Source organism: Mesoplodon mirus (assembly GCF_964341445.2).
Source record: "Mesoplodon mirus genome assembly, chromosome: 6".
Classification (NCBI taxonomy): Eukaryota; Metazoa; Chordata; class Mammalia; order Artiodactyla; family Ziphiidae; genus Mesoplodon; species Mesoplodon mirus.
The window spans coordinates 144,937,974-144,951,231 of NC_138982.1; the positions used below are offsets into that span (position 1 = coordinate 144,937,974).

General features: G+C 42.5%; 1 protein-coding gene across 3 annotated transcripts in view; it reads right to left on the reverse strand.

Annotated features, from left to right (window-relative positions):
- Positions 1-13,258, reverse strand: part of HSF2BP (heat shock transcription factor 2 binding protein) — an 86,862-nt gene that overhangs the window by 59,390 nt on the left and 14,214 nt on the right. For all 3 annotated transcript variants that reach the window (XM_082624503.1, XM_082624502.1, XM_082624504.1), the window contains exons 4-6: positions 11,888-11,991; positions 4,118-4,267; positions 2,340-2,472 (exon numbers count right to left, since the gene is read on the reverse strand). In XM_082624503.1, coding sequence (XP_082480629.1) covers positions 2,340-2,472; positions 4,118-4,267; positions 11,888-11,991 — 387 coding nt within the window. The remainder of the gene's footprint in view (positions 1-2,339; positions 2,473-4,117; positions 4,268-11,887; positions 11,992-13,258) is intronic.

Genomic DNA, 13,258 nt, shown 5'->3' on the forward strand with positions numbered 1-13,258 from the left:
AAGATCCCACATGCCGTGGAGCAACTAAGCCCGTGAGCCACAACTACTGAGCCTGCGCTCTAAAGCCCGCAAGCCACAACTACTGAAGCCCGTGCGCCTAGAGCCCGAGCTCTGCAACAAGAGAAGCCACCACAATGAGAAGCCCGTGCACCACAATGAAGAGCGGATCCCACTTGCCGCAACTAGAGAAAGCCTGCACGCAGCAATGAAGACCCAACAACAAAGACCCAGTGCAGCCATAAATAAATAAATAAATGTATTTTTTACAAAAGAGTTGTTGGAAACAGTCGCACCCCCATGTCAAACAGGACCTTGGTTTACAGTGTGTTACCACTTCACCATAGCTCAGTAACATTCACAACAATGTGTAAGGTAGTCAGAGCAGGTATTACTATTCCACTTCACAGATAAGGAAAATAAAGTCCAAAGAATTGACATCCTGGGAAGTGGACTAGCTGGGCCTGAAAATCCAGACCCTTTATACTATTTTAATCTATTATTAAGAACAGTGACTATGGATGAGTAAGAAATTTCAATGTTTAAACAAATCCTTGACATCCAGTTTTTGCTTAGGATACAGTAAACTGAAAAGAGCTACACCTCCATTCTTTAAAAGGGGCAGTTTAGATAATTCAAAAAATCACAACTTATCTCGAACACATCAGAGTTGAGGCTGAAGGTCAACCAACTGATATGAAAAATAAGAAAAGGCAGGTGCTGCAAGGAGACCTGTGAGGCAAGCACTTGCTCACCTGGAGCAGGCGCTGGATGCCAGATAAGCCAGCCAGAAAAATCAGCTAAAAGGTGTAGCAAATTGCCAGACGAGCGGCTGCCTGGGGCTGCTGGTGGGCAGAGGGGCTGGCTACAAAAGGAAGGGGTAGTGCAGACGGGGAGACGAGACGGAGGCGGTGGGACTGCTCCATGTCTTCACGGTGGTGCTGACATGACCGCATGCATTTGTCAAAACTCACAGGACTGCAAAAAGGTGAGAAAAAAACTGTAATGGGTGAGTTTACCGTAGGTAAACTTAAAAGAAGAATGGTTGTTTTAGAAGGCAGAGGATCTATCTGACAGCTAACCAAGGTGTCTGCTGTACTGCCTACTCCCCGTGGGACAGTCTTGGTATCTGACACACATAAGGCCCCAATGCCTCTGGAAAGCAGCACCAACATAGCACGGAATCATCCCGTACGATTCACCAGCGTGTAAGGGGAATGTGGACATGCCCACGACCAGGCAGGGAAAAACAAAGCCAGGTTGAGCTTGTCTGCGGGGCAACAGGCTGGCAATTCAAGCAGCTCAAACTCACAACTCAGCAGAATGAAAAGTCACATACATCTCAGACCTTTGAGGTCACTTGCAAATAGCAGAGAATCTAACCATCAAATCTGCAAATACCTTCTGCTAAAAAAGAGACCTTAAAGGAATATTAACAGGTGGAGCAGTGCAAGCCTCCACCAGCTGACGGCGCTATGATGGAAGTGCATGCTGCAGTCCTCCAGCGGATAAAGTGCCGGGCTAAATCAGGACTGGCCTGAACACCATCCGCGTCTCAACGTCTGCCCCAGAAGAATATCACCAATTTCTAAGGGATTAAGAAGAAATCATCTACATGAGATCTGCTTCGTGAGGATTTCAGTAGATGAAGAAATGTAACATTTCCCCTCGCATTAACAGCAGAGAACAGCAGAGCATACGCAGAGATGAAAAAGCAATGTAAGAAAATAAGTCATAGCTCTATCTTTAACTATTTCATTGACTTTAGAACAAAAAGCCTTAATACTCCCTAGTATATACCACCTCCTACTATTTGAAGATATTAGTATTAATTATATAGCCGTCTGCCTTTATCCTTTACAGCAGTTTTGCCATAGAATTCTACCTAACTATAATCTTTGGGGAAAATTTATTAAAGAGACAATTTAGGGTTTTGGAATTCTTTAGTTACAACACCAAAACAACAGCAAGAGTTTAACTTAAGCTCTGCTTAAGGCTTTTACTTTAGCTAGACATTAGTAAATGATGATGATTCCAAATAACAAGTAGCTAAACTTACAGTTTTGACTTCTGTCAACGTAGAGAACTGACCAGAACATGCAAACGCATCCTGTTCTCCCTAAGACTACTCGTTCTTACTCACCAATACTTATCAGAATCACCTGGAGTGATGTTCCACAACATACACCTGGTCCCTACCCCCAATTTACTGAGTCAGATTCTCCAGGGCAGAAGCCTATTTGAAATGTTCCTGAGAGGTGTTTATACACACACACCCCGACTGTGATCACTGCTCTGTAACTCACTTCTGAAAGTCACTACGTTTGAAGAGAATTACTCACTTGTTACGATTCCAGCCAAAGCAAAAACAAACTGATTTTCAGCAGAATCCAGCTCCTTGACATCCCCATCCAGTGACTTCACAAAACTCTCCATTGTTTGACCGGTGATGTTGAAAAACTTCAAAGCTTTATCCTGAAAGTTCAGAAATGGAAATGTCACACCCTTTCACAAATACCAGTAGGAAAACACTTTCAAAGTGCAGGACACAGAGGAAAGACTCTGGTTTTAATTACAGAAGCAATGTTTTAAAATCTATTCCTTCATTAAAACTTCCCAATGAAAAGATCAGAAAAAAGAAGTTTGGGGCATGTAGAAAAATTACCCTGAAGACTGATACAGTAAAATACATGAAGGAAACAGTTCAAATTTATACAATGATAGAAGTACTGGGTTGAATTCACCCAAAAATATACTAGAAATATACTAGAAAAATATGTTCTCTATTCTAGGCATGAAACCAGAGGTCTTCAAACCTTTGGCAGAAATTGTTTTTCAGATAAAATCTTAACTGAAACCGCAACATGTAAAAGACAGCAACAGGCTCATCTGACAGCTTCAGTCCCCATTACTCGGCAAAAAGAGTTTCCAAGTTCCCAGAACCTTGAAAGCATTTCCTTGGCAGGGGCAGGGTTCTAAGGAATAGTTTGAAAACCAGTGCATTTACACATGTCACAAGGGAACTGCATGGGGTGATATAAATATCCTAAGACTGGATTGTGGGGATGATTACACACCTCCAAAACTTAGCTAGAAAACACTAAGTTGTACACTTACAAATAAATGAATTTTACGACACGTAAGTTACACCTTAAGAAAAGCTCAATAAACTTTAAAATACATTTAGTCCCTCCACTGTTTGTATTTCTGCAAATGATGAGTAACACACTACTGGCCTCCCGCCAACCATCCGCCCTTGACGGATGGTTTGCCATTCAGGACCACTCGATTCTCCCAGGGTCAGATAACAGTCCTCCCGGGCTCCTTCAGTCCTCTCCGCCCTGGAGACCACACTGTCACAAGTCCTGCCTCACCCACACAGCTCTCCACCCCCTATGCTATTGGGGGGCGGCCTTCCACGTAGTCTTCCTGGCCAGTCTCCACACCCACAACCCCACCCGCCCTCCCTCCTCATTCACTGTCAGGTTGAGCTGCCCGAATTCCCCGCCTGTCCCATCACTTTTTCACTCAAAAAGCCTTAAGGAATCCCGTCCTAGCACCCACTGGACAAATCCTCGACCACGCTGACCCCCCACCCTGTGTCACGTGACCCCCACACTGTCCCTATGTCTCGCTCCAGGTCGCTGACTGCTCTCTTCTCCCCTCCTGAGGGACCCTCTTCCCTTCCTGCCACTGCTGCCTGTGCAAGTTACTCGAGGTTCATTTAAAATCTCTCTTCCTCTGTGAAGTTCCTTGATGTCTGTGTGCACTCACATGCTGTTAACATATAACGTATAACATTCAGGCAATTAAATATTATATTAGCCCTGGAATAACATACGTAAAAGCACTTTAAACTCTGTTAAATGCATATAATGTCAAGTAATACTACTGAAGTGGAACTACCTCCACCAACACCATACAGATTCTGGGAGAGAAGGGATCTTATTTCATTCATTTTACATATCCCCCGGAGACCAGTTACCGTGGGCCCTACAGAGATGGTATTCCAAAACTATCTGATGAGCAGAAGAAATGGATTTAGTCTGTAGGCGCCTTAATAGATGCACTGTGTCCTGCACTACTCAACAATGTCCAGACAGCCCGCGGGCGTGCTTACTCCTCCCAGAATGGCTTTGACCACTCCTTCACTGCTGGAGACATCCCACAGAACGGTACAGGCTGCTGCACCCATTTCTGTACAGTACTCTGCCTGCTGCAGGAGCTGCTGCTTTGCTTCATTCAGCTGCTGTCGAAGAGCCAGTTTCTCCTGAAATCAAAACAAAATAAAATCAGAAAAATGGACAGCATTCAACCTCAAAATACCTCTATTGTGTTTCCTCTTTCAAAGATATGTTTAAAGAAAAGAAATGCACATGGAATATAGTAAACAGCTGGCAAATGTAAACTAGCCCTTAGAAAGGCATAATGCATAAGGTTTTAAAAAACTTCAGAGGCAAAAATAACAGCCACAGAAAAGAACATACTACCGCATTAGAGTTTATAAATACTGCCAAAGACTTGAACTCATCTTCTTTTAAGTAAGATGGACGATGAGGCATCTCAGGTCCCAAGTGGCTATACCCAGGACAGCACCAACTAGGACACCCGAAGAAAGTAACAAGCTAACCCAGCAGTCCCCACGTAGAGCAGTATTTCTAATAAAGGTGCCTGCCACCGCCAAGTGGCTCACTCCACTGTAAAAACGCCATGTGACACAGCCAAGACCAGGCAGGAAAGACGGGAGCAGAGGCAGGAGAGGAGTGGGAAGGAAGGGCCTCCCTGGCGCGCCCTGAACCAGCAAGCTAAGCACCAGCGTAACAAGAAGACGGAGGCCAGGCAAGATTTCTCAGCCTCCCACCAGCACTGGGCTTCTGAAGCCAGGGCTCTTAACAAGTGAACTGTCCCCCTGATGTCACCTCTGACCACACAAGCACTCCTAAAGGTTCACCTTCAGGTGGGTCTTGGGTGATGTGGGGCTTCCTGCCCGCCCCAACTGTCAACACCAGTTTCACTATTCCTTGTTACCTGAAGTTCCCTTAAAAGATGAGAGCATTTCCTTACTTAATAATAGATAAACTCAAAAATACAAAAACCTGGTACTTCCCTGGTAGCGCAGTGGTTAAGAATCTGCCTGCCAATGCAGGGGACACGGGTTCGAGCCCCGGTCCGGGAAGATCCCACATGCCGCAGAGCAGCTAAGCCCGTGTACCACAACTACTGAGCCCGCGTGCCTAGAGCCCGTGCTCTGCAACAAGAGAAGCCACCGCAATGAGAAGCCTGCTCACCGCAACTAGAGAAAGCCTGCACGCAGCAACACAGACCCAACGCAGCCAAAAATAAACTAATTCATTTTTTAAAAAAGAAAGAGCTATCCCTCTCCTGTAACCGTGCCTATGGCCTTAAAAAAAAAATACAAAAACCTAACTTCATTTATACCAAAGTATAATTAGCTCAATAGCCCACAGAGTTAAAGCATATGAGATGTTTTAGCTTTTTCTTCTATGGAGGTAAGTGCAGGACAATTAAAGTAGAGGGGGCTTTTCGCCTAGTGGAGAAAAGGGAGCAGCGGACCACAAATCGAACTTTGTTGACTTTGTAACTTGGCCTAGGGTGGCATTCATATCTACCTGGGGACAATGCATTTGGTAATCAGAGCTTCATACACCTTCATACATATAGTCACATTTACTTTAGGAGAAAAGTGGTCACTGAGCCTATGACACATGGTAAAACTGCTTTACGTGATTTATTAACTCTGGGTTTTTAATATCTGGCTTCATCACAACAGTTGCCTAGATTCCCAGATTTGCGCTTCAGCCACTCAAGCCGAGGTGACATATGCAAAAACTGTATCACAGCATTTCCTTCAGAATTTTGGCTTTTCTCACACTTGAAGTAGGCTGCATGCTGAATAGTCTGGTTACGGTGGCTCTTCTCTAAGATCAACAAGAACTGTTGAGAGTGACCGTCAGAACTGTCTTCTATGGTCACATCCGGTGGCTACAGGCAGATATGCCCTGACACAGGGCTGCACAGACAGTACAGTAATATCAAGAGGAACTCAAAGAGAATAATTCCATTCACAACGACACCAAAAATGAGAATATACTTAGGAACAAATTTAAGAAAATTAGTTCAAGCCCTGTACAGTAAAAACTACGAAGCATTATTGAGAAAACGTAAAGATCCAAATAAATGGAAGCATATATACCATGTTCAAGGGTTGGAAGATTCAATATTGGTAAGAGGGTAATTTTCCCCAAACTGATCTACGGATTCAACACAATCCCTATCAAAATTTCAGCAGGCTTACTTGCACAAAGTGATCATCTGATTCTAAAATTCATATGGAAATGCAAAAAAAAAAGTTTGAAAAGGAAAAGCAGTGTTAGGGGACTAACACCACCTGATTTAAAAACAAAACAAAACAAAATAAATCTACAGAAATCAAACCACTGTGGTAATGGCATAAGGATAAACATACAGATCAATGAAACACTGACACGTATGGCAACTGATTTTTTAAAAGCTGCCAAGGCAATTCAAGGGAAAAAGTAGTATTTTCAACAAATGATGCTGAAACAACTGGATATTCATACATGAAAAAAAAAAACCTCAAAATGAATCATAGACCTAAATGTAAAATTTCTAGAAGAAAACCTCTGTGACCTTGCGTTAGGCAAATGTTTATTAGATATCACAACAAAATCATACCATTAAAAAATTAAAACCATTAAAAAATTATAAATTGCTGGGAATTCCCTGGTGGTCCAGTGGTTAGGGCTCAGTGCTTTCACTGCCAGGGTCCGGGAACTAAGATCCCGCAAGCAGCACAGTGCAGCCAAAAAAAAAAAAAAAATTATAAATTGAACTTCATCAAAATTTAAAACTTTTACTCTTCAAAAGACATGAGTAAGAAGGTAGAAAGACAAGCCATGGACTAAAAGAAAATATTTCTATATCTGAAAAAAAGACTTGTATGAAGAATATATAAAGAACTCTTACAACTCAAAAATAAGACAAATTAAATTAAAAATAGGCGGAACCTCCCTGGTGGCGCAGTGGTTAAGAATCCGCCTGCCAATGCAGGAAAAACAGGTTTGAGCTCTGGTCTGGGAAGATCCCACATGCCGCGGAGCAACTAAGCCCGTGTACCACAACTACTGAGCCTGTGGTCTAGAGCCCGAGAGCCACAGCTCCTGAGCCCTCATGCCACAACTACTGAAGCCCGCACGCCTAGAGCCCGTGCTTTGCAACAAGCCACCACAATGAGTAGCCCCCGCTCGCTGCAACTAGAGAAAGCCCGCACGCTGCAACGAAGACCCAACTCAGACAAAGAAAATTTTTTTAAAAAGGCAAAAGATTTAAATAAACATTTAACCAAAGAAAATACATGAATGGATAATAAACACACGAAAAAATGTTCAAGAAAATTAGTCATGAGGAAAATGCAAATTAAAACCACAATGAGATACCATTACACCCACTAAAATGGCTAAAATCTAAAAGGCCAAAAATACCATGGACAATCATAGGTGAAAAAAAAAAATGAGCCTCAACGTTAAGTTCACATCTTATACAAAACTTAACTCAAAACGAATCATAAACAAAATACATAAAAATATAAAACTGTTAGAAAAAAAACAGGAGAAAATCTTTGGGACCTAGGGTTAGGTGAAAAGTTCTTAGACATAACACAAAAAGTACAATCCATAGAAACAAAAATCAACAAGTTGAACTTCATCCAAATGTAAAACTTCTGCTCTGTGAAAGACCCCGTGAGGAAGAAGAAAAGACAAGCCACACACTGGGAGAAAATAATCTGCAAACCATATATCCAATAAAGGACTTTTATCTAGAACATATTAAGAACACTTTAAATTTAACAGTTAAAAAAATCCAACTAGAAAATGGGCAAAAGACACAAACAGATATTGCACAGGAGAGAATATATAGACAACAAATAAGTACATGAAAAGATGTTCAACATCATTAGCCAACAGGGAAATGCGAATCACTACAACACATCTATCAGAACAGCTAAAATAAAGAATAGTGAGAACACCATATGCTAATTAGGGTGTGGAGGAAGTGAATCACTCATGCTTTGCTGGTGAGATGTAAAAGGGTACAGCCACTCTGGAAAACAATTTGGTAATTTCTTACAAAACTAAACATGCACCTGACACGGAACCCGGCAATCGCACTCTAGGGCATTTATCCCAGAGTAATGAAAACATATATTCACACAAAAACCTATACACACATGTTCACAATAGCAAAAAAAAAAAAAAAAAAAAAAAGGAAACAACCCAAATGTCCCAAATGTCCTTCAATGGGAGAACATTTAAACTGTGATATTTCCATACCCTGGGATGCTATGCAGCAATCAAAAGAAGCAAACTATTAATACATGCAACAGCTTGGAAGGATCTGAGTGAAAAAAGTCAGTATCAAAAGGTTATAGGCTGAATTATCCCATTTCTATGGCATTCTTGAAATAAGAGAATTAGACAGATACCGTGTGGCAACTGTATACATCAGTGGCTGCCAGGAGGCAGGCGTGGGGAAGCGGCTGGGCATGGGTGCACCGGGGTAGCGCAACGGGGTCTCTGTGGTGATGCAACGGTGCTGTATGTTGAGTGCGGAGGGGAGTTCATGAATCTACACATGATAAAACGGCACAGAACTATGCTCACACACATAAGTAAGTGCAGGCAAAACTGGTGAACTCCAAACAAGTCTAGGTAAAACTGGTGAAACCTGCACAAGCACTGTGGATGGCACCAATGTCAGTCTCCTGGTTTCCCTAAACTGTAGCTGTGAAAGCTATTTACCACTGGAGGAAACTGGGTAAAGGGTATTGGGCCTCCCTGGACTTTGTGCAACTTTCTGTGAATCTATAATTATTTCAAAAAGTGTCTTAACTAAAACACAAACTGGTTTGGGTGACAGTTGTATAACTGCATAAATCTACTAAAAATTATCAAACTAGACTTTTACAACAGATGAATTTTATGGTATACAAAATACACCTCAATAAAGCTGTATTTTAAAAAGAAACAATAATCAAACTCTGATATATTTACCTAAAGCGGATACTCATACATAACAGGGTAGCAAGCACACAATTTTAAAGATTCCTTTAAAATCTTTGTGTAGTTCATTTCTGATTATAATAACTGAACTATACTATCAGTTAATTTTTCTTTAAAAACTTTCCTGAAAGAACATACAACGTTTGCAACAACTTCCCATTTATCATCACAAAAGCAGCAACTCTTTCCTAACAAATTAAAAATATAGATAGTGAAAAAATAGCAGTCCATATTTAAGTTTACTGACTATGAAAGATGCTGCCCTAAGAAAACACACAGAGGATGAAGCCATAGGTAAGCCGGGGAAACATGGCTCCTTAGAGAGAACGCTGTGACTCTGCCCGTTGTCTGAAGCAAGTCCACGCGCACGGGAAAGCAGGCCAGGCACTAAACGCTGTGCCAGCAGAGACGTTGTGGAAGGTCTCAGCTAGCCCTACAGGAGCAGCACAGTCCTTCAAAGAGTAATTCAGACATCCTCCAACAGCTTCACTGGCGCCTTCTTCTCGTGAGTTCAAAGGCTGCTATTGCCAGGACTCTCCCGGCCCACCCCTTAGATCACAACAAGGCCCAACTAGGCCCAAATTGACCCCATTCGACTGTCACTGAGGACACACCTCAACGGAGGGCACGAACCAAGCTTTTCTTGTCCCAGTGACGAACCTCTAGAGGGTTAGGCGCTGCTTCTCACCCAGCATCTCCTTTATAATTTTGAGTCCACACTTTGTTTTCTGATCTTTCCTCACATGCTGGATTCAGTGATGTCTGCCTTCTCCTTAATGACTTTTACCCCAACTGAAGTACTTACTAGCAATACTGTAATTGAGTATCTAGCCCTGGATTCTTTCCTAGTTCCTCAACTCTAAAATAAGCTTCCAGAGTCCAGCCTCAAGATCTGTACAGACCTGGGCAGAAAAGGCCACAGAAAAGGGAACTGCCAGTTCCCTACAGCAGGAAGAGACAGGGCCTTGTCACAGCAAACTTGCAGGGGCTCCAACCTGTATTAAATTGGCGGGACTGTTAAGCAGGAGGCTTAACTGGAAATAGGTAATGGTTTAACCTAAAATATTCCCACATTTTAACTAAGGTCAGAGGGTCTGGGCAATAACATGCTGATGATCTGACACTACTTTACCACAGCCATTTCTTCCTCTATTCTGGCACTTTCCCTGAGTGGCTTATTTTTAAGCATTACATCTAAAATGCCAGCCAAACATGCATTTTTTCCTATGCTTATCAATTTTAAAAAATAGGAAATCTAAGATTCTGCCCAATTTAGGCTTCAACCTTAACAAGGATGTCTTGGTATTTTAAGGAGTACAGAACCAATGGATTGCACTGTTCACGTTTATCAAATTCCTTCTTGCCTGCTGGTCAACTTCCTTCAGACAATGAAACTTTTAGGTCCAGACAAATTAACCATGCGTCCATCTTAGTGTATCATGATCTGAATAGAACATGACTGAGCTAGAATTTCAGCTTTCAATGTGTGACACTCAACCTAACTCAGTTGTGAGACTAAAACTCTTTCCCTGGTCTTCTCTACTTGCTCGGTATTAAAGTCTATACAGTCCATTTCTCCATCAGTCTGGAAAGATGTTGTTGAGCCATCTTTCTCAAGGAGAAAAACAACCGTGGCTTCCAGTTCTTTGATGAAACCTCAGATGCATGGCCTTCTGGCCAAGTGTCTGCAATTTCATATTGCTGGAGCATTCATTGTTATCTCTGGGAGCTGCAGCTTTCTATAAGTTTGCTGTGGCTGAACCAAGAAAGAAGGCACATGCAGATGTCTACAGGATTTATGATTCCATAAAAGATTTTGAGGCGATGAGGAAAGCTACTGTCTTTCAGAGTGCAAAACGATTCTGGAATGTAAAGAATGTCTTTGGGTTGATTTCCATGGCAGTTTGTCACTTACCTGTGTTCCTAAACTATGAAACTAAGAACTATGAATATCTGGGCTAAGGAATAGTTTTTCTTGATAAATAAACAATTAACAAATACGTGGGGGGAAAATAAAGGCTGTACAAAATCCATCAGTTTTGGAAAACCTCCACTGCAGCCACAGACCTTCAGAACTCCTCCACACAAGGAGGTAGCGTGACACAGAGCTTGGCGCACGGCAGCGGGGCCTGGGACCAGCCTCCTCGCACTCCGGCAGGTTAACGGCACCTGCTGACCCAGCTGTGCTGGGAGAAACAAGTGAGATGCATGGACAGCTGCTGACCACCTGCCAGCACACGGTTAACAACACATCCCAGCTTCTGTCGCTAGGACTATTACTACTTTACTATACGAAAATAAAAATTCAAGCTCCAAATTTCAGCAGAAGTGGCAGAAGAGTTCGAGTTTTATAGAAGAGGAAATAACTTATTCCGTGCAAAAAAATGTATAATTTTTAAGAAATATTATTAGTCTCCCCAAATATTAAAATGAAATATAATTGGTTATTTCTAAAATATCAGTAAATGATGTGTGAAGTTAATTACAAATGTTTCTATTTAATATATTTATCTCTGATTATAAATCATTGTATGCATGAGTTTTAATAACTTGGATCGGGCTTTTAAACACTGAATTAACAGTAAGTGACTATTAAAAGGCACCAAGTAAATAATCCCCCACATTAAATGGTTGTAAAATCCAAACGATCAACTATTTTCCAACCCATTCAGAATAAATACATGTAAAAATGCAATGTCTTGAGGCTTAAGGGCTGGACTGTGGCCAGCACCACTTTGTGGTCACGGCCGCAGTGCTGGTCCTTTACAGGGACCCTGTGAGCATCGTACCTTCTTCTCTCTCACGCTGTCCTCTTGCACAGACTCCAGGCGGGCTTTGAAGTGCTCACAATCCATTCTCAGTTGCTCTAACTCTTGCTCTTTCCTTTCCAGATCTAGAAGAGACATAAGAATATTCAGTATTTCAAATCACTAATCTCTCCTGAGCATCCATTTTGCTTAATCTCCTCTTAGGAAAACCTGATTTCTTGGGTAGGATTATTCACATAACCAGTCCTTGAATAACCAATCTTCTAAAAGTCCTGCTTTTTAAGTTTTGTCCGTGTTTGGCCCATGGCGGACAGCACCTTTTTGTTCTCTGTTTTCTGTTTTTAAGACTTCATTTTACTGCCAGACTTGCACTCAAGGTTTTCAGAAAGCGTGTTATGTAAAGGACTGAAGGCAGGGCTGAGCAGCCCGACAGTCTCATGGCACAGACTTGTATCTGCTCCATAAAAAGCAGAAGGCAGCTCAGTGAGGAGACGGTGCCAGCCGGGCTGATTCACAAAGCTCGTCTCACCACGGGCAGACTGACTGCACGGGAACAGCTGCTGCCGCAGTCAATGGAGAAGTGAAAGCAGCGGCAATGGAGACAAGAGGTGGCCACGGTGAAAGCTGGGAGGTAGGGAACGCTCCCTCGCTACCACATTCGTTCAGGTGATGACTCAAAGGGCCAAGGAAAATCCCAAAAGACATCCATGTTAATAAATCTGAAATCAACCGTACTGTCAACTCTAAATAAAAAATATTATGCTACAGAAATACTGACATTCAAACAGAAAAGAAACAGGTACTTTAAAGTTTTAAGTGCCTTGGCTTCAAGGACTAAGATATCATCAGTTGTAATGCTAACATATACCAAGATCTGGGGGGGCTTGTGCTCAGAGCTACTGGTGTAACCTCCTAATTAAAGTAGCACTGCCTGGGGACAGTGATTCTCAAACTTTACTGTGCATCAGAATCCCCTGGAAGGCTTGTCCAAGCAGAGCCTGCCGGGCCCCATCCTCAGTTTCTGACTCTGAAGTAGGCCTGAGGATCTGCATTTCTAACAAGTTCCCAGTGAGACTGATACTGCTGGCCTGGGAACAGAGTTTGAGAGGGACTGCTTGAGGGCAACAGCCGCATCTCTCACCACCAACAAAATGAGATCAACACACAGCCAGCAACAGCAAACAACGGAACCCAGCCCTAGGGATGTAAAATAGCGGGAAAATGGAGGGCAGTACAAGGCAGTCTGCCCTGAGAGCGCCTCATAGGGCAGATGCTGGAAAAATGGAGCATCACTCCACCCTAGAGAAGTGGCTCCCAGACACTTCCTCCAATGGACAAAAGAGAAGGGGTGTGGCTTTATGACCTAGGGGTCTGGGACAGCAAGGAAAGCCC